The sequence below is a fragment of the Rutilus rutilus genome (assembly GCF_951802725.1).
Source record: "Rutilus rutilus genome assembly, chromosome: 4".
Taxonomy (NCBI): Eukaryota; Metazoa; Chordata; class Actinopteri; order Cypriniformes; family Leuciscidae; genus Rutilus; species Rutilus rutilus.
Genome location: NC_140212.1, coordinates 26,906,122 through 26,928,818, shown reverse-complemented (window position 1 = coordinate 26,928,818; position 22,697 = coordinate 26,906,122). Strand labels below are relative to the sequence as shown.

General features: G+C 37.1%; 1 protein-coding gene and 1 long non-coding RNA gene across 2 annotated transcripts; both read left to right on the top strand.

Annotated features, from left to right (window-relative positions):
• The first annotated feature begins 14,730 nt into the window (after window positions 1-14,730).
• On the top strand, window positions 14,731-18,357 carry LOC311288676 (uncharacterized protein). Its single transcript, XM_084406189.1, has 9 exons — window positions 14,731-14,803; window positions 14,925-14,990; window positions 15,184-15,228; window positions 15,986-16,312; window positions 16,528-16,633; window positions 16,902-16,997; window positions 17,271-17,366; window positions 17,643-17,758; window positions 18,230-18,357. The coding sequence occupies exons 4-8, from the start codon at window positions 16,301-16,303 to the stop codon at window positions 17,726-17,728; spliced, it is 396 nt and encodes a 131-aa protein (XP_084262315.1). The 5' UTR covers window positions 14,731-14,803; window positions 14,925-14,990; window positions 15,184-15,228; window positions 15,986-16,300; the 3' UTR covers window positions 17,729-17,758; window positions 18,230-18,357.
• A 198-nt stretch (window positions 18,358-18,555) lies between these two features.
• On the top strand, window positions 18,556-22,160 carry LOC311290061. Its single transcript, XR_014627298.1, has 4 exons — window positions 18,556-18,603; window positions 19,313-19,377; window positions 21,477-21,571; window positions 21,944-22,160. It is a non-coding gene; the product is annotated as an uncharacterized lncRNA (long non-coding RNA).
• Window positions 22,161-22,697: the final 537 nt, after the last annotated feature.

Below are 22,697 nucleotides of genomic sequence, written 5' to 3'. Positions count from 1 at the left end.
GGCGATAGTATTCGGTACAAAGAGGCTAACAAAATAGTTAGAAATGAGGTGAAATTAGCAAAATTACGGTATAAGGAAAAGATAGAAACTATGTTTACAAATGGGAAGTCTCATGTAGCCTGGGATGGAGTGAAGTCTATAATTGGAATTAAACAGAAGAATAAATGTATTACTTTAGGAGGGAAATCTGATCATGAATTAGCTGATGATTTTAACTCTTTTTACACACGTTTTGATAATCATGATTTTTCAAAAGAATTATCTGATTATTGTGGGAATTGTGACTCAGAATACTACTGTTAAATTTCAAATTAATAAGGCTGATGTACGTAGTTGTTTTGGTCAGGTTAAGGTTGGGAAAAGTCCAGGCCCTGATCATATTGGTGGTAGGTTGTTGAGGAATTGTGCAGAGCAGCTTTCAGGGATTTAATAAGGAAGGAGATTTTAGCCTCAACACAGTCAGCACTTGACCCTATGCAGTTTGCATATAGATCTGGTAGAGGAGTTGATGATGCCACTTGTACCCTACTGAATATGATTTTAAGACATTTGGAAGGAAAAAAGAAATCATGTACATTTGCTATTTATTGATTTTTCTTCTGCTTTTAATTGTGTTCAGCCTTTTATCTTGGCAAAGAAATTGATTGATAATTTTCATTTAGATTTAAAGGTAACACTTTACTTGAAGGGGTGTGCATAAGACTGACATGACACCTTCATAATCATGACATGGCAGATGTCATAAATATGAAGGTCTTATGCATGTTTATGACAACTGTCATTAAGTGTCATTCGCTCAGTTATGACATTTTTAATGCAAATATGACATTGTTTGAGATGTCTTTGTTATGACAACTTGACATAAACCAATACATCATAACCAGTCAGTGTCTTTGTCATGACAACTTGACATTACCAAGACAACATAAATTGTCATAAACATGACATAGCAGATGAATTATCAAACTTCAGAAACCACTTAGCTTTATGGGTTAGCATTTCATTAAACTGTCAGGTGGTTAGTTTTGACATTGGCTGTCATGAAGCCATTATAACTGTGTCATGAATGTTTTTCTTGACCTCAAGTACAGTGGTACAAATTTAATTTGTCATTAAAATGTTATAATGGCTTCATGACAGCCAATGTCAAAACCAACCACATGACAGTTTAATGAAATGTTAACCCCTAAAGCCTAAGTGGTTTCTTAAGTTTGATAATTAATCTGCTATGTCATGTTTATGACATATTTATGACAGGTTGTGTTGTCTTGGTAATGTCAAGTTGCCATAACAAAGACATCTCACACAATGTCATATTTGCATTAAAAATGTCATAATTGAGCGAATGACACTTAATGACAGTTGTCATAAACATGCATAAGACCTCCTTCATATTTATGACATGTGTCATGTCATGATTATGACGGTGTCATGTCAGTCTTATGCACACCCCTTCAAGTAAAGTGTTACCGATTTGAACATTGTGCGTTGGTTGGTGGATTTTTTAACCAATAGATCCCAAAGAGTGTACGTGTCAATGGAGTGTTGTCGAATGTATTATTGTCTTCCACAGGTACCCCACAGGGTTGCGTTTTGTCCCCTCTTTTGTTTTCTTTATATACTGACGATTGTCGTAGTATTTTTAATGGGAGACACATTGTTAAATTTGCGGATGACTCCGTGATTGTGTCTCTTCTTAATGAGTTTGAATCAGATTCTGGTCCAGTGACAGATCATTTTATCCAATGGTGTGATGCTTCATTTTTAAATATTAATGCTTCGAAAACAAAAGAGATGTTAATTGATTTCCGCAAGAAGAGCTCTGTACCTGTGTTGCCTTCTGTTATAAAGGGACATCAGGTAGAAGTGGTTACCCAGTACAAATATTTAGGGACTGTACTTGATGATAAATTACAATTTGAGGCAAACACTGATATTATAAGAGGAAAAGCTCTTCAGCGTATGTATTTTCTAAGGAAACTTCGATCCTTCAACATGGATGTTTCTTTGATGAAAATGTTTTATACTTGTTTTATCGAAGCGGTTTTAAGTTTTTCTATTATTTGTTGGTATGGTAATCTTAATGTTAGGAATAGGAGGAAGTTGTCAAACATAGTTATAATTTGCAGTAAGATAGTGGGGATTGAATTAAGGACTATTGCACAAATTAATGAGCATAGGACGACTAGGAAGGGCCAGTTAGTCCTTTCCGATGTCACTCTTCCATTGTGTGTTGATCTTCAACTACTTCCTTCAGGACGGAGATTTAAACTCCCCTTGTGTAAATCAAATAGATATAGAAATTCATTTATACCTGCTGCAATTAGGTTTTTAAATGATTTATTGTAATTTGTGTGTTGTGTTGTTATATGTGTTGTTATATGTGTATGTGTATACTGCTGTCTACACAAAGAATTGCCCTTGAGGACAATAAAATTTAATAAAAAAAAACGTTGCCGCGCTTGCTGCTTACATGGTTGGTCAGATCGTTCTGTAACGATAAACTGGACGGAAGCAAATGCAAGGGCAAGATGTATTTATTAGATAACAAATACTCAAAGGTAAAGACAGATCGATGCAATAAATGTTCCAGCGCGAAAGGCAGGTGTAACCCAGGTTACCAGTGGACAGAGACAAAATGCACTTCAAATTAAACAACAGAGTTAAAGTATGAAAGATCATACTTTCAGATCAAATATAAGACTGCAAACAAATTAATTAATTATATAGAAATGGAGAAATATAAAATATTGAATGTTATAAATATGTCCAATAGCGTTATCTCCCTTTACATAAGCCTCCAATGAGATCGCATTTTGAATGACGTCATGGAAAATTCCGCTATCGCGGCACTTTTAGAGAGCAGCGCCTTCTAGAACTTTCTTTTCTCCGTGAACCTCTGACGCGAGCAGACGCTTGTTTTGCTCCGGGAGATTTGAAACTCCGAATTGAGTCGAGAATTGACGTAAGAGTTGTATAAATGCCTCTAAATCATTTATATGATGACGATGTAGAAATAAGTTGCAGTAAAATGAGTTGAAGTGATATGATTGTTCACGTTATGTGTTGACCGCATGTCAATGACGCAATATTAGCACTAGTTTAAAGCTAATATAGTGTGTGTGTATATATATCCCTAACGAAGGATTCAGAGAGAAGCAGTTTATGCTCGACTGACATTTTGAGAACGTGTATCATCTGGAACTTCCCTGGTTCTTCCGATGTACATGTAAACGAGTTCCTTGGTGAGTTAATATAGTTTCACTAATTTCAGTATTGTTCAATAAGGTTCATTAAGGATCATATTAAGTGTTACATCAAATTATTGTTTATTTGTTGCAGTATTAACCCTCTGGAGTCTGAGGGGTTTTCTGGGCCCTGGAGGTGTTCTGACATGCTCTGACATTTGTTGTTTTTTCAGTTATTTATAAACATGTTGACGGCAAAGGTGTAAATTCACTCTATAAAGCACAAACAGGGCTACCATCATATCTGATCAACATGCTTGTAAATCTTTGTGTTTTTTAGAGAATAATGTTTATGCGTGGTTATTTGAAAAAATAAAAATGAAAGTTGCTGAAATAAAACCACATAACATATAGTAAATATGTGTCCACAAGACTTTTGACAAATGGATGTTGTTGCCTAGGATTTTTTCTTCAAAATGATGTGAAAATCATCCTGCCTAATCGTTCTCATAAAACAATACATTGATTTAAACGTTGTAAAACAGTTTTTTTGTCAGAAGAGGTTTATGCATGGGAGTGGTAATGGCTATAAATATTAATGAGATTCAGACCAGGGGTGTGACATAGACACCCCCCCAATGACTAATGGCCCATCGCAGCCTGAACAAAAGAAGTAGAGGAGGTTTTGTTTTTCAATCTGTTTTATTGTAATTCCTCTATGTGGAGGAACATAATGTTCTAAATTTGCTCTAAGCAAATCAAATGTGACCAAAATAAAAAAAATAATCAGTCTGTTATAAACAAAGCAATTGTGAGCGATAAACAAAAGTAACTTGTACAATCCGACCCCCCAAACATGAAAAGAGCTGAAAGAAGTTAAAGAGAAAACAAATAACGCACACTATAACCTTATAAACAATAATATGTTATAAATTATATGCGACTTTTAATACTGTAGGGCAGTAGCCTACTATTCCCGGAAGCAACCTCCGAGTGGCCCAGCCCATGGTCCCGTGTCGTCAAAAACGTTACGTAAATTCGAAATAGTGCGCGCAGAAGCACATGCGCAAAACCGTTTTGTAAAATGATAAATGAATTATTTTTATTTTATCATATGTCATTTTGAAAAAAAGGACATTTTACAAACCTACGTTTTGCGCATGTGCTCCTGCACGCACTTTTTCAGTCAGAACACAGCAATCAGAGGAGGACACGCTGAGGAATTTGTGACTGTTTCACCTGTTCAACCACATCAAAGTTTCGTAATAGTAAGTCCGTGCTTTTTCTCTTTTTTTCTTTCTCTTATGTGCTGAAGGGCCGCTGTGCCTTAGTGAAACGGTGTTTGTACGTGAAGAGCTCTTTTCCAAAACGCCATAAACCTAAAAAGCTGTCTCAAAGATCCAGCAAAAATAATGATTATGAATATGTAAAATATTGCAATAAGACATTTTAATTGTTTATTAACTTCTGGCAAAGATGAAGTTGACGATAGGCTATTGACTCGCGATCTTCACAGTAGGCTAGTGAACGCACCAGAGAAATGCACATTTATTAGGCTACATAGTTTTTTGTTTTGGGTGGTTTTGTTTAGAACCAGCTTTCTGTAAATATATTTCACATTTTTTAGACCTGCGAGGCGAGTAGGCTACGGTCTGGTTCATGATGATCTCCAGTTCAAGCACCTTATGTTGTGATTGCTAGCCTTTTTACTTTTTATGTATTAAATCCAGGAAATTTGTTAATGAAAATAATATTAAAATTAAGATACAATTAAAACAAAACGAAATTCGTTTTAAAGAATGGATTTGTGCTTTCTGTTTTGAAGTCTCTGTGAAAGTTTGAAAGTCTTTTAGTGCTGCTTCAGAGCGCTCGCGTCCATAATGGAGAACTGTCACGTAATATTGTTTTTTCCTCATAAATGCGAACATGTCAACTAATGCAAGTAAATTTAAAAAGACTTACCCGAAATATTATCCACGGCTGGATCAAGTCGCTCAACGTTCGTCGCTCAAAATACAAACGTTCGTCGTCAGAGTCCTGCTCTTCTTCTGAGCAAAATTTGAACTCGTGTCATCTTCCAACAGCGCAGGAAAGTGAATAAATGAAACTTGCTGGTTTTAAGGCATTTCAGGGGGCGTTTACCTTATTTTGCATAGATCACATCAGCTCATTATCTTATGAATAGCGCGCTCTGCGAGTGGGTGTGAACTCATTACCGATAATTAGGTGAGACGGGAGAAACTGTACTTCTCTTTAGTTTCTTACAGATTACATTGCAGGAGAATATTTGTTTTGAATGTGAATTGTTTTATTTAAAAGTAGAAAATTAAAGCTTTCTTTAGACGCATGTTTCATGGTTGTGTGATAAGTATTAGCTGAGTTTCAGTTCATTTTCCAGACTTGTTTCAGAAAGATTTTTGCGGAGACAGAGTGAGCTGAAAGCGCACCCTGTTTATTTTATTTATTTAAAAATAAAAACAAGGTTTTGATGTTAATGTGAGTGTACACAAAAAAAAGAAGACCCTCTATAGTTTATAATCATGTATTTATTTTATTAATATGACCGTAAATGACGGACTTTTTTAAGTTTATGTTGCTGCTATGTGAAAAAAATCCAGCAAAACGCGGGGGCGCGTTTGCCGACCTCAGAGGGTTAATGGCAAATACAGCCAAGTGTAAAATGAAAGATGTAATTAGGCATTTATGTGAAATTAATGCCATGAAATGCAATGTGTGTGTGTTAAATAAGATGCTTACAAGCAAGTATGCAAAAAATGTAATTTATTGCATACAGACAATTTATTGTACAGAGTCTTATAAATGGACATTATTTGCTGTTTATGAGAGGTTGTGTATAATCTGAATTGATTTGTATATAGTGTCAAATGTTAATTGTTTTTTTTTTTGGGCCTTGTGTCTCCAAGGCCAGGTTTTGTGTTCTTCTGCTTTTGTTTCCATGTGAGTGCTGTGATGTCCAGCTGATGAGTGTGACCCATTCTGCATGTGAATCGAACGAAGTGTGAATCATTCCTGAATTGTGGATTGTCTCAGCTCTTCCTGTGTGCGTAACGGTGGGGTTGGACTGGCGAGCCGCCCATTTAACGAATCCTTTGATTTCCCTGTGAAAGAGAAAACTTGCTCATCTTTGAACGGTAGGATTAGAACCACACATCAAATTATTCTGTTCTATCCAGGGCAGAATAGGACGACTGAATTAAGTGTTTACGAACTGATCTGTTCATTGAGAACCATCCAACTTTTGGACTTTCTGAGTATTTACATTCAAGAGTGAATGAAATTTTGTTTGTTTTGGTTTTCATTTTCTATTGTTTTCCTTACGCCTGTGTGAGGTTATATGGGTCCATGTTCAACCAATTGATTACTCATTACAATCTAATAACAAGGTGAAAAGAAAAGAACATATTCAGTAAATTCCAACTTGTTCTTACCTCATCCTTTTGTTGAGTATTCACTGCTGCTGTATCATCTCTCTCCCCGGACGAACCTAATCTTTTGAGCCCACTGGTCCGTTTGTAAAGTTGACACAAATTTATCACGTGTACGGGTTACAAGTAAAAGTGGCGAGCCAGCCAGGAGAGAGATTGGCCTGCAGCAATAGTGACAATATAAATATATTATTAATTATTTATATACTCAGCAGAATATTGACAACATGGATATTGTAAAAAGAGAGAATGTAGATGTCTCAAATGCCGTAATAGTCAGCGGCTTAACATTAACTGAAACAGATCAGGACTTAGAAGCATGGTTGTTGAGATATGGCAGCATTAGTCGCAACCTTCTCATTGATGACCCAAACTCCGAATTCCATCAACATGCCATTATAGAGTTTACTTATAGCTCCACTATGAAAACACTAATGCCCCTTCTGCCCGTAACAATGGTCAGTACGTCAAACCCAGATACAACTTTCATAGTACGTGCCTTAAGCCATGTCTACACTCAAGTAGCTAGTGACAGTGCCACTAAGCTGTATTTCGAAGAACTACAAACTATTGCTAGCGCTAGTGGAAAGTCAATTGAAGAAGTGCTCCAGGAGGAGTTAAAGAGGATGAAAGCTGGCTGTTCTGTTGCTGAGCCCATATCTGCTTCAGGCGAAAGAGTTAACTATCCACATGTTGCAGACTCTCAAACTCGTGATAGCAGCACCACCAGCTCACTGGATGGACCGTCGTCCCCAGCCAAATTACAGAGAGTGACCACAGAACAAGTAGCCCCTCCCTCAAATGAATCTGAGACATCACAAAACCTGTCCAAGGAAAGACCCAGCAGTAGAACTAGCCATCCTGCACCTACAGTGTTACCCCATCCAGTACTTACCCAGTAGGGGTTTGAGAGGGTCTGATTATAATTTAACCAACAGTAATTCTGGATTGCGTCCACCAACAAGTAAATAGGAAATAAGCGAATCAGAACACTGCGCGCCAAACCAGCAGTATGTGCGCAAGCGTGAACCACTAGTGTTTCTGTCTCACTCTGGATCTGACACTGCATCACATTTCTCTCTGCGTGGCGTGGAGTGTCCGTTTTTATGTCGGCTCTCATGTTAACTGGTTAGAGCTGGTGTTAGAGCACAATGCCTGCGTGACACACACACTTCTCGAGCCGCGCCGAAACCGCGTGCTAGAAATAGAACCGCAACCGACGCTTATTTTTCACGCGACACGCACGAGTGTTGGAAGTTTTCAAACAAAATAGAAGGCGCAAATACATATTAATAAATTACATTTTGATGCTTGAAAGTCTCTTGGTTTTGACAAATGCATATATAATTGTAATTTAAAAATAAGGCCTAATTAGGCTATCGATTTTCAAATATTGCCCCTGTCAATAGGCCTACAGAACGAAATATTCTGTAGCCTATTTTGCCGTCAATACTGCCGACGTTGTCTTTGCTGTATCAGGCTATATATATTATGTTTAACATCCAAATGTAGATGGTCTGTCGGCGCACAGAGCCACGCAGTTGCAGACAGCACGTGAAGTTCGTGAACACCGAATTCCCTTTTCTTTCTTATCTATTTGTGTTTGAACAGACATGTGCACGAAAAAATAAGCCAGTCTCCCCCCGGCAGCTGATGTCATTAAACATGTGAGTCCCCAGTCCCAGCTGGCATTCGACTGACCTTAAACGTTTAAATGTGGTTGAAATAATGTCAGTTTATGAAAAACCATTAATTCAACGTCAAAACAACGTTGAACACTAAATGGTTGAAATGGTGTTGTTAACTCACTATGGATTCAACATATAAATATAAATAAAATTTGAGTTGTACGTCAAATCAACATTATTTTTACAACCATGACTTTTAAACATTTTGTTGAAATATATCAGTAGAAAGATAACGTTGTTCCAACATCCAAACAATGCTGATCAATTAACTGTTGAAAAAGTGTTGATGCATGAATAATGATACAACGTTGAAAGATCAACTCTGAATTAAACGTTTGTTTTTTCTGCAATAATGATATTTTGAATAGAAATAGGTCTTTATTTTTTTCATAATTGGTTTAGTAATGGGTTGTTAGTGAATCAGTTATTTAATAATGAAGGGAATTTATACATTTGCAGACTCAGTACTAGGGTTAGGGTTAGGAACTGAACTATTAAAATAATTCTAAGGGGCTTTAAGGCAATACCTGCAGGTGTACAGATGCTGTTCAAAAGCAGTGTATCATCCACACTCTGTCTGTCCTCCTAGACCTGAACATACTGTCGGCAATATATGTTTCTCTGAGTTAAAGCCTTACAATTTTAAAATTAGATCCATGTTTTTAAGAGAGATAATTTCTACTGGAACAATTTCTTTAATAATGTAAATTGGACTCAAGTTTGGTCATTACCTCAACAATTCCTCCTCATAAGGTTCCTACAAAGGTATTCCTACAAAAATTTAAAATTGATATTGATTTAATGCTCTTTCTGTGAATGCTCCACTGAAACAATTTCTCATTTTTGGTCTTGCCAATATACCCAGTATTTTTGGAATAATGTGAAGATTTTCATTGCTGATAATATTTTAAAAACATTTTCTTTATCTTACAAACATGTGATTTTTTTTTTTTTTTTTTGTATTAAAGGATCGCTCTTTAAAAGAGTTTGGTTTTATTATAAAATTTATTTTATTTCTATGTAAATTTCACATTCATAAATGCAAAAGCTCTCTTTTTATGGTGCTTGAAATTAAAATGTATGTAGATGTGATGTCAAAATCTAAAAATAGTAAAGCAATTATAGTAATTAATGCTCCTTTAACATTTTAACATAATATAAATAATAAAATATAATGAATGGTGCTGACCTAAAGTATAAATTGCATTGTAATCCTATGTAATTTTTATAATGTATTTCTATTTTTTTATTATGTTCTTCTTGTTGAGACATGTGAATTATTTTTTGTTATATGAGATATGGCACATACTTGACAATATAAAAGCATAAAAAAGCCCTTTTTTACTGAGAGCAATTACAAGGACTTGATTGGAGGACGGCGGTTGTCCATCACACAATTGAATAGAACTGGATTCTATTGGCTCTTACGGTTCCAGACAATTGCGCATGCGCGAAGTGGGTCTGTGTCATCATCTTCAGGACACTGGACCGTTTTGGACGGAATCTGGCGGTAACAGCTCAAACGGTAAGTCACATTTCATAACTAGAAAATTCCTAAATTTTGAGTGTGCCTGGATCTGGCCCACATATTAATACGTATTGTGTTAATTAATATTGTGTGTATGGGCAGACGTTTAACCGGGAACCGCCGTTAAATCGCCGTTGTGGGCCGTTGTGGGGGGTGGGTAGACTAGTTTGACCGCGAACCGCTGTTCTGTATACGGGCAGACTAACATTTAACCGTGAACCGCCGTTGTGGGGGGTGGGTAGACTAGTTTGACCGCAAACCGCTGTTCTGTATACGGGCAGACTAACATTTAACCATGAACCGCCGTTGTGGGGGGTGGGGGTGGGGGTGGGTAGACTAGTTTGACCGCGAACCGCTGTTCTGTATAGGGATGTCCCGCGTGACGTCACGCCATTTGGAGCAGGCATTTTGACGGTATAGAAAATCCTAAACCGCTGGTCATAATACAGGTCGTCGTGAAATATTCACCAGAGAATGTCTAATATGGCTCTGTATTCACCTATTTTTCTATCATGCCCGAGCGATGCTGTGATACCGATAGCATGCTAAGCTTGTGTATGCTTTTAATGAAGCTCCGGTGTAACGTGATGGGAAGTGAATAAGGTAACTTAGCTGTAAATGTCACCGAACTCAATGTCAGGAAGTTTTTCTACACATTTAATGTCTGTAAAAAGAACTTGTGGTGCTTCATAAGGATCTATGATTACTAATTCCTTTATCTTCCTCTTGTATATTTCTTTTTGTGATGACATGACGTGAAGAGTTAGCTGACGGCCGCTGTGCTAATAATAGATAATGGTCAGTGTTCGTCTAAACCAGTGACCGTGACGCTGAAGTGTGTGAGAACAAATGAATAAGATCAGTGTGAACCACGAACATTTATTTATTTGAATTAAAAAATTTAATTTTAATCATTCTGTGTCATTTTTCAATGTCAATCTTTTCATTATTTACATGTTTATGCCCAAAATGCTATAATATTCAAAGTAGTTGACTGTCATTCTCCTCTACCCTGTGTACATTATTGATTAAATAGCCTAACGTTAGCCTATTTAACATCGTTACTAGGCACGATCGCGAGCATTCATTCACCTATTTTAAAAGACTGGAATAAACACCAGCACACACAAGCAATCTTTATAGTCAATTTAATTAAAAAATGTAAACCCAACAGGTAAGAAATGTCAGAAAGAGAAGAAAAAAAAACTGTTAATGGGAAGACGAGCATATGACTGCTGCAGCTTAGTGGATAAATATATTTAGCCTATTTATTATTCAGAATGCACAGTTGGAAAGAAAATATATTTATAGGAACATTACAGCAGGCTCAAGATAATTAATACAGTGACCATTATATACTATTATATTATTTTAATCAATTCGCAGTCATAAAACATGTGATAATCCGCATTCTCATGTATGTAGGTGCGCTGAAGTATTCCGTCAAAATGGCTGACACGTGGCTAGAGGTCACGTGACTGGGAGATCCCTATACGGGCAGACTAACATTTAACCGTGAACCGCCGTTGTGTGCTAGTTTAATGTTAACCACCAACCGTCAGTGCGTCTGCGTGTGTGTACGGTTTAACCAGCGAACCGCCATTCTGTGTGCTAGGGAGTGTGTGTGTGTGTGTGTGTGTGTGTGTGCTAGGGTGTTAGCACATTGACACACTTTTCATACACAAACTTTAAAAATAATGTTGATATTTCATTCTTCTTCCTTATCTTTTACAGATATTTTATGAAGAACACCTGAAAGTCTCCTTCAAAGGTGAGTTGTCCCCATACCTAACCCATACCTGAACCATCTATTTGAATCTGAAAGTAACTGTTATAAAACTGAAATCATTTACATTTTTATAAAATTTAAATATAGGTTAATGTGGAAGATATTATTTAGAAAATGATGAACACAGCTTGATTTAATGTTTTATTAGTTTTTTTTTTTTCAATTTGAATGATTTTCTTTATTAAATATTTATGCTTAATGTTTAGTTTTTATATTTTCACTCCCAGATGTATCACAAAAAATGGAGACGAAAAAATGCACAATTACGGGCATTGGTTGAGTCTAGTGATTCAGATGAGAATCCAGGTCCCTCAAATGAGAATGAGAATCCTGGCCTCTCTTTTGCTGATAGTCAAACAGACATACAGACACAAGAGCACTCTGATACAGGAGAAGACGAGTATCAAGATGATCATCACCCGCCAGACAGTGATGGTGAAAGTGATTCAGAAGTTGGAACTTTGTCTGAGGAGGAATCAAGTGATCTAAGAAGTGATTTGGCAAAATGGGCTGTAAAAAATAAGGCAACGCGCACATCGGTTGATGAGCTGCTCTTGGTGTTACGTAAACATGGCCACCGGCTGCCAAAAGATGCCAGAACCCTTTTAGGAACTCCACCTGAAATAGAAGTCAGGGATCTATGTGGTGGCCAATTCCTTTACTTCGGTGTGGAGACGGGACTTTTGAAAATGTGCTCACAGTATCCCGATTTCTTTTCATCAGAAAATGAGATGCTGCTAAATTTCAGTGTAGATGGTGTGCCATTGTTTAAATCATCCAATGTACAAATGTGGCCCATTCTTTGTAGTGTGAAAAAGTTTGAGCCGTTTATCGTTGCACTATTTTGTGGAACTGCAAAGCCAAACAGCGTTACTGATTACACGTCTAGTTTTTTAACAGAACTGAAGGCACTCCAACAACATGGGATCGAGTTCCAAAATGGGACATTAAATGTAAAAGTGAATGCTTTTATTTGTGATGCCCCAGCGAGAGCATTCCTAAAATGCATCAAGTCCCACAATGCCTACAGCAGCTGTGAGCGGTGCACCATTGAAGGACATTATGTAAGTCACAGAGTTGTATTCAACTACCAGTCGCAGGAGAAGATTGACGCAAGAACAGAAGATGACTTCATTAAACAGGCATATCCCATCCACCAAACTGGTTGCTCACCCCTGATCGCTGCAGGCTTGCAGTGCATACAACCGTTTGTGCTAGACTATATGCATGTTGTCTGCCTAGGGGTTGTCAGACGATTGCTGAACTTTCTAAAACAGGGACCTAGAGAGTGTAGGCTGTCCTCAAGGCAAATTGGAGAAATTTCAGCAAAACTCTTGTCCCTCAGTGGAAAGCTGCCAAGAGAATTTGCCCGACAGCCACGAAGTCTAACTGATCTGGACAGATGGAAAGCGACGGAATTCAGGCAGTTTTTACTCTATACTGGACCGGTTGTTCTCCGAGGCATTCTGCAAGACAATTTTTACCATCACTTTTTGACACTGTCAGTTGCCATGTCCATACTGTTGGACTCCAATGGCATTACACGGATGCCATCCATTGGCTATGCTGAAGAGCTTTTAGTATATTTTTATAGAACATCTACCAAGCTCTACAGCCCAATCTTTCCATCCTATAATGTCCATGCCCTGATCCACTTGGCTGAAGATGCAAGGCACTTTGAAACATCTTTGAATGACATCTCTGCCTTTCAGTTTGAAAACCACCTGCAAAAACTAAAAAAGTGTGTCAGAAATGCAAAAAACCCAATTGCACAACTATCGAAGAGGATAGCAGAAATGGACAATGCAAAAATTCCTATCTCACCAGCAGCACATGGGACATTTGTGTCAACTAAGAAGAAGGACTCCTGTTTTTTTTTGGGACATGCCTTTGCCTTGGTAAAGGAAAGAAGGCCAGAAAAGACATGTGTGTGTGATGTGTACAGTCTCAACACTTTGGACAGTTTTTTCACCAGTCCATGCGACTCAAAACTGATTAACATTGCTGTACTGCGTGATGAAAGAGGGAACCAAAAACGAGAGCTGATTGAGGAGAAAAAACTGAAGCACAAGGCAGTTTGTCTACCATACAAAAGTGGCTACGTATTTATGCCATTGCTTCATGGCAGTGAAAGGAACTAACCAGCCTAGGATAAGTGACAGAAGACGATGAGTCCACTAATAGCTGTTCATCTTTTAATGTTAGAAGTTTTTTAGTTACAAATGATGGTCATTCACTTTAACTTTTTGATAGCATTGTTCAGAGTTGTCTCATTTGTTTTTTCTATAGACCAGAACAATGTGGACCAGAGCGGTGTGGAGAGAGGAGACCATGGAGATGGAGGAAGTGATCCCATCATGTTGGGTTAAGAATGGTGATGTATTGTGGCCTACACAAGGAGCTGCGAGAGCGTTGAAGGCCTGCAAAGAACCAGAAGAGTCATGGACAAAATTCCCGTTAATAAAAATTAAGATTCAGTCAGGTATGCGTTTTGTAAGGCAAAGACTTATGTCATACAGTATATGAACGTAAGGCAAATTTCAAATCGGCAACACATACATATGGACATTTCTTATTTTTTCTCTTTTACATGAACATTTAAGTGTATCTATCTGTCTCTTATGTATGTTTGGTCATTTCTAGCCTGCTATAATGTCAGTTTTGCTTGTTTATTTTGGTGAGACTCTTATTGCTTGTTTTTTTCTCAAACAACAACAAATAGCCATACAATTAAAAGTAACTAAAGCAGAAGCACAACACAAACGGTCTCACCCAGAAAAAAGCAACAACAAAATATATTTGAGCGGAGGAAGCAAAAAGCTTATTTAGTCCTGCCCCTTCCTCACAAAATCGTATCATGCAATAAAAAAATATATTGTCATTCAATAGCATGTTTATTGTTGACTTTTGGCATGCAAGATGATATCCGCTTATAGAACTGAAACAAGTATTTTATAATAGCCAAACCTGCATTTTTGCCCAGTTGCTTTTGTATATTAAGACTTACTCATTTGTATGCATTTTACCATTGCTTTATGTACTTTCAGATGACAAGAATGAATGCGAGAAGTATGATTTTACAACTGCTGAATTAAGTGGCTCAGAAGAGGAGTTACTGATGAAGAGGAGGCCCCCCAAAAAAAAGTATCCCGACTACCAAATTGGTATGTAGTGCACTTTTACTAATTTTATCATTTGTAAGACTTTATATATATTTTTTTCAATGTTGTATAATATTACATTTGTAATTGTCTCAGATATTTATTGACTTTTTCCTTTTTTAAGATGAACCATCTGTCAATGAAGACAGTCAAAAAGAATCTTCTCCAGGTCGTATGATAAAGAGTACAGGTATGTAATAAAAAAAAAAAAAAGGTTTTCATATTTATTTTCATACCTCTGTCACAACAATGAGGTTGGAGTAGGGTTTTCTAACCTTTTTCAATTCAATTAATGTCAATTCAAACTAAGACAGTCAACACAGGTATGCCTAATTGTTTGAAAGATGACTACTGTCTTACAGAATGCTTATTACTAATTTTAGGTGAAAAGGCTACCAAGAAGATTCGAACATTTATTCCTTGTGAAGGTAGGTGTTAATTTACAGGAACCAATGCACTGAAGGCAATGTCTACATGGCCCCAAGGGCTACATCATTGTAACATTGTATTTTTAGAGTAAACCAACAAAAGGATCTCCTTGTGCACGGCTAGTGTGATTGTCAGGTGCAGGTTGGTAGCAGGAACATTTAAAGTAAAACAGTGAAACAGACCACCACATGCTGAAAAATTTACAGAATCTTTGTGAACACGTTCCCTCTGATTGTTGCTCACTCAGAACAAAGATTCAGTAAAGTTTTTCAGTGTGCGGTGGTCAAATTTATCTGTTTTGCTTTCATTGTATTTGTAGAGTTTGTAATAACAAAAGTGTTTGTTGGAGCCTAATGGGTGCTTTTTGTTTTTTTGAACACTGGTTAATTTTGGGGTATGCCACACCAAAAGGGGGCAGTGACACCTTGGTGGTGGGTCATGTCACACAATCATGTCATGTGAAGATGGGGATGGGCTCAGTATGTTTAAATCATAGTAGAGATGTAATTGTTCTTACTGCAAACTCACAAAGTCACACTTTCGGTAAATATTGCACAACTACTAACACAACAAAAAGAAGCCACATTTGGCAAATACAAGTAATGAGAATCAAGCCAAGAAAAGAATAACAAAAGTTATGCGCATTAAGAACACATCATTGTAGCATTTTAATCACCACCGTGGCTATGTCATTATCGGGCCAATTAGTCACTACAGTTTTGAAAGTACTTTATGACTGTTGACTATTTATTACAGACGACATTGTTCTTCCAACTCCTCCCAAAATGAACAATGCACAGTCTGGTAAATATGGCACAACTACCAACACAATGAAAAGACGCCACATCCTGCATCCTGCAAATACAAGTAATGAGAATCAAGCCAAAAAAAGACTAACAAAAGGAATGCACATCCAGAACACATTGTAGAATTTTAATCACTGCCGTGGCTATGTCAGTATCGGGCCAATTAGTCACTACAGTTACTAGTTAAGTATTTTTTTTTACAATTTTTTTATGACTGTGCTTATTACAGATGACTTTGTTCTTCCAACTCCTCCCAAAATGACAGATGCACAGTTTGGTAGGTGGTTGTGTGAAACCAATTTTGTCTTTGATTGGATGAAATATTTTGAAGTTTACTATGCCAGAACTGAAAGGTTACAACTTGAATTGAATGCCACAAAATATAATTTTCAATTGTCTTTTATGTTAATTTAAACTGTTAATGTTTCTTATGTTGACTAACCAAATACGTGTAAAGTAATTTTGAATTATTGACATATTAACCATTCCCAGTGTCTAAAAACACAGAAAGAACCCAAATGGACATCCCCTCAAGACCTCAATCCTTGGCACACAGTGGTAGCAGCAGTCCCTCTGAGTCTCTTTCTAATGTTCGAAGGTATTTAATTTAAATATGATCAAAAGTGCAATATTGCCAGTATAAACAAAGCACTGTTATTATTATTAGATTTTATTTGGTATGGACATCACAATTAAACTGGACGAACCAGCACTGAGCGCTTTAGCACTTCCAAATGTAAGAAAATGTTTGATGTACTGACCCAGTAAAAATAGAAATTGCGACACAAAATAATTCCCACTACTTAGAATTATACTTCATTTGCAATACCTGCTGTAGAATTATTATTTTATTTTTTTTAAACCAGATCATTCAGCCCTAGGCCTGGCCAAGAGAGTCTGTCCAGATCCCTTTCTCAGAGACGGCGTGGGCGTTCCTCAGGTTCTTCCACTCATGGACGGAGGTATTTAATTCAAGTATGATCAAAAATACAATATTTTCGCTATAAATGAAGCACTGTAAAGCTGCAGTCTGAACTACACATCTTCCAGATGTTCATAATGTTTGGCACAGACCTCAACAAAAGTCATATGTTCATATTATTATTATTATTATTATTATTGTTGTTGTTGTTGTAAAAATAGAAATTGCGACACAAAATAATTCCCACTACTTAGAATTATACTTCATTTGCAATACCTGCTGTAGAATTATTATTTTATTTTTTTTAAACCAGATCATTCAGCCCTAGGCCTGGCCAAGAGAGTCTGTCCAGATCCCTTTCTCAGAGACGGCGTGGGCATTCCTCAGGTTCTTCCACTCATGGACGGAGGTATTTAATTCAAATATGATCAAAAATACAATATTTTCACTATAAATGAAGCACTGTAAAGCTGCAGTCTGAACTACACATCTTCCAGATGTTCATAATGTTTGGCACAGACCTCAACAAAAGTCATATGTTCATATTATTATTATTATTATTATTATTATTATTGTTGTTGTAAAAATAGAAATTGTGACACAAAATGATAATTCCCACTACTTAGAATTATACTTAATTTGCAATACCTGCTGTAGATTTTTTTTTTTTTTTTTTTTTTTAAAGGAGATCATTCAGCCCTGGCCAAGAGAGTCTGTCCAGATCCCTTTCTCAGAGACGGCATGGGGGTTCTTCAGGGTCAAACAAATTGAGGAGGGAAGACTTCCCGATGTCTGAAAAAAGTAAAGTTATTCTCTTAATTTTGCTAAACGAATAATTTTCGTCAAGAGTATTCCAGTGTCCCTAGCTATCCCCAAAGTTTTAGTTGAATCAGACTCAAGTTCAATATGACACTTTGCTGATTCTTCAAAATAACCTGATTTTTCACATGAGCACATGGTAACACATGTAAGTGTTTTTTCTTTTTTTTTCACAAGCAAAAAATTGCTCCACTAGCAGATTTTTCTATTTATTTTATGTGAAAATTTGTGTTCAAGTGAAAATTGTCTAGTAAATACAAGTTACTTTAAAGGTGTCTTATTTTAAGTGTATAGATTTATTTTGAAAATAAATTTAGAAATATCACACATATTCTTGGTAAAATTGAGTTTTTTTTGGGGGGGGGGGGGGGGGGCAAATGAAAACTGGTGTAGAGCATTATAAAATGTCACTACATTATAAAAATAATAATTGGTCGCTTCTTTTTTGGCTAGAATTTCAGAAGAGAGTTCTTCAGCTCCTTGTTGATATCAAGGATAGAATTCACGTTGCCACCTCATCTGCTGGAACAGCATATGAATTAAATCCTGCAAACACTGAAGAAGAGTTTAAAGCTTTAGAGCAGTGGTTCTCAAACCTGTCCTGGCGTACCCCCAACACTGCACGTTTGCTTTCTCTCCCTAATCAAACACACCTGATTCAACTCATCAGCTCATTATTACATGGGTTAATGAGCTGATGAGTTGAATCAGGTGTGTTTGATTAAGGAGAGAAAGAAAACGTGCAGTGTTGGGGGTACGCCAGGACAGGTTTGAGAACCACTGCTTTAGAGGATCGCCTGGAGGACGTTAATGAGGGAGCAGAACTGGTAAGTTTTAACCCTCAGGTGGTATTGGGGTCTGAGTATCAGGCTAGTGAAACATGGTTTCACAGCTCTAATGCACATGGGGCTCAGTACTAAAGATTCGCAGAGATATTATTATGCCTCTCCCTGATTGGGTGCAATACAACACTCAAACTGATCTAATAAGTACAGCTTCATGGGGCATTTCACATTTTGATTAAGAGACAACAGCAGAGACCGAAAAGACAAAGAGCAGCCTATAGAGCGTGCACACTATGTTTTGATCCGGGTAATGTCTTTACAGCAGGAAGTGCCTCTGGCTTCATGCACTTCTGAGGTGTGTGTGTTATGCTAGTAGCAGCTAATGTACCACTGTAGTTGTAATGTAGCAGGACAAGTGCTATAAAAAAAACGCAACAAAAGGGTTACATTTGTAAAGTGCTGGCAGTTCCATTTTGACAATTGGCTTTTTCAAGGGATATTTCACTTAGAAATTAAATGTTAGTATGTTTTAGCAAGAACGGTTTGACCTAAAAATATCAAAATTGAAACTACTGCGGAAACAAAAACACCTATCTTGGATGCCCTTGAGGTAAGCTAAAACATACAAAAATTTAATTTCAAAGTGAACTATCCCTTTCACCTTGGTGACCTTGTCCTCATGTGCCTGCTTTAAGTCTGGACTCTACTGACCACTTTTTCTGGTTATTTTTAATTTCTTGTTCCTTTTCAGAGTAAACATCTGAAGAGGTTAGGAGGGGTTGATGCTGCAGACCATGTAAAGAAGTCAATGGCTGCGTAAGTAACTTTGATCCATTTTTGCAGTAGTTTATAGTTTGGGTGTAACGGTACGCGTATTCGTATTGAAACGTTCGGTACGAGGCTTTCGGTTCGGTGTTAGGTACGCATTTTCAAAACGAACAGTTATTTCAAATAACCGCGTCGTGAGCTCGCTCATAATGTAAGAGACGCTGGCGCAACCATAACATCAAATGGCAAACGTAATGTAAGCGGAACGAAACTGAGCTACTCGTGACGGACAGGTTTATCAGTTTGGACCAAAGCAGCGCGAGCCGATCTTGTACTACACAGCGCTAAGAGATCCAGTAAAGAAAGCACTCTCATTTGAATTCACCACTGAAGTAATAAAACATCGCTGCGAGATCTAGTGAGAAACAGTCACATTTCTCCGTTATTTACGGATCAAACGCTGACGTGGAAACCAGCCATGGATTTACTGTAGTAAAACTAACTGTAACTTTGGAAGTTTGGCAGGAATAGTAGGCTACAATTAGGGGTGCACGATATATCGAATCAATATCGTTATCGCGATATCACGTTGCCCGATATCATATCGAAAGTCTCGCGATATTTATGCGATATTTTGTTTATGACGTGTCCCGTCCGACATGCACCGTTGCATTTCCCCCGACTGATTTCCTGGTTCTACTTCTCCATAAACATGAAATCAAGGAGAGGGTTAACTTTTCATGCTACAGATTTCCAACAGTGGTCAGAAAGAACAGGGGAGACACTTTGTTTCTCTCAATATGACTGTAGAGTCGCTCCAAAGCTAATCGCCGTCACTCTCTCACTTCTCCCTTGCTCTACCACACAGTCCACACACACACACACACACACACACACTTGCCGGCTCGACGCACACACCAGCGCGCAAGTATAAACATCAGGCCACCTGGCCACTTCATGCGTTATCACAGATCGGATAGTAATCTGATTTATCAAAACGATTCCTTTTACCCCTGTTCACATGTGTTTTTGCAAAACGGATATAAATCCGATCTTCAATTCCCGCGCTATATGCAGAGTTCACGTCACCGAACACTGTTATGAGCTGCATTTTATTGATCATCAGCTAAAAATTCAAAATCAAATACCGCAATAATAGAGAACGGCAACAGCCCTGGTAAGATAATTTCGCTTCTTCACTTTTAATGAAGATACTTGTGTGTAAAGCGTCTGCGACTTTCTTTCACTTTGATTTGCGATAGTTTGCGCGTTGGCTTGATACTGGTAGATGCTCAGCTGCTCATGCGGTGATGCGTGTTGCAGACGTAGCGTCATCATATCTGGCCATAACATGACATGTAGCCTATAAAACGTTCTCACACGTTTATTTTTTAGTGTTTTTGGGAGGAGTACATTTGCATATGTGGTTTCAACAACCAAATGCATTTACACTTGTCCAGTTTCGTCTGGAATGCGGCCCAGATCTCCTCGTGTGGTTTCAGCGACCAGATTCAAATCCGTCTTGAATGCGCTCAATAAACCTTATGTTGTAAGAAAACTTGTTTTATTTGTTATGAATCTATTTTGATGCTTTTTCCCATAACTTTTGTAGTTTTACATATGTTTAAAAATATCGAAATTAATATCGATATCGCAATATTCATTATCGATATCGCAATATCACTTTTTGTCAATATCGTGCACCCCTAGCTACAATGCTTTCAAGTAACGTTACGTCAGTTTTATTTCTACATTATGAATAACATTGCTGCCCTCAAATGTTAATCTGAACTATATTATAGTACAAAATATTATATTTCATTTTTTACAAGGAGCTGTTTTGTTTTATATGCTCCTAAGAGTCAAGTATAGCTCTAGAATTGCTCAAAGTAAAAAATATCATACTTTATGATGTTAGTTTTAATATTTTTAATAGTTTTAAATTTCTCTGGCATTTTTCTTTTTGCTGTATCGAAAACGTACCGAAACTGTGACACAAGTGTATCGTTTTGAACCGAACCGTGATTTTTTTGGAACCGTTACACCCCATAGTGATGTTCCCTGTCATATACTGTCATGCGCAACATTTTCATAATGAACTTGATTGCAATATAATACTCTAATATACATCTGTTTTACCATGGCAGAACTATGACAAATAAAATGATGGCTATAATGAGCCTCAGAGGAAGGAGTGGGAAGGTGTCCTTTATGAAGACCCGCCTTTACAAGATCATCTGTGGTGAGTTTGCTTTAAAATAGTAGTTTTGTAACAATGTTTTAAATAATATAGAATATAGTAAGCATGATTCATAAAATGATTTCTTATGAATTATTATTCAATTCATAAGAAATCATTTTAGTTGGAGGACTCTACAGAGCATACTCTAATATTATATATAATACTCCATTCTGGGCTCTACCGGCAGTACTGGTTACTACCAACTGCCTTTTGTTGCACACCCAAGCACATGATTATCAATGACCTTGCATGTTGATGAATACTAATTTATATAGTTGAAACATTGGCAATGCCACAAGTTGATATTTGCAAAATATTTGAGAGGTTAGCGTTTGCTAATACTGATCTTTTTTTTCTTTTTTTTCTCATTAGACGTGGTGTTCAGCTCATTTGACACAACGACAACAAAAATAAATGAACATATGGCCAAATATTTAAAATATGCACCAGAGAGGATGGGTGGTGGTGGCAGAAAAAAAAGATAACCAGCCGTGTTCAATGTGGCCCAATGTTTGGGCCGTTCTTCTAGTTCGACGCGTTTGTGTGAAATGTTGGCACAATTACCGTAATAAAGCATGTTTCTTCATCAGTGAAATGTCTTTATTAATCTTCTTCCTGGTCTTGCTTTTACCAATTGGCTTCTTCCTAGCTGACTCTGCATGTCCACAAACTTGTTTATGTATCCATTTCAAGTGTTTGGTCTTGCTGTTGAACACATCAATACTTTAGTGAAAACAGTTTAACAAAATAAATGGTTGAAAAGCAGGACTTTAGTGACGTTGAAATTTCAACGTTGATTGGATTTGCAAAATCTAAACTAAAATCAATATTGATTCAATGTTGGCAAATTCACCTATGTTGAGAAACGTGACGTTAGAATGACGTTGCTATTTCAACGTTGATTGGATTTGCAAAATCTAAACTAAAATCAATATTGATTCAATGTTGGCAAATTCACCTATGTTGAGAAACGTGACGTTAGAATGACGTTGCTATTTCAACGTTGATTAGATCGACGTTGGAATGACGTTGCTATTTCAACGTTGATTAGATTGACGTTGGAATGACGTTGCTATTTCAACGTTGATTAGATTTGCAAAATCTAAACAAAATCCAATGGTTATCC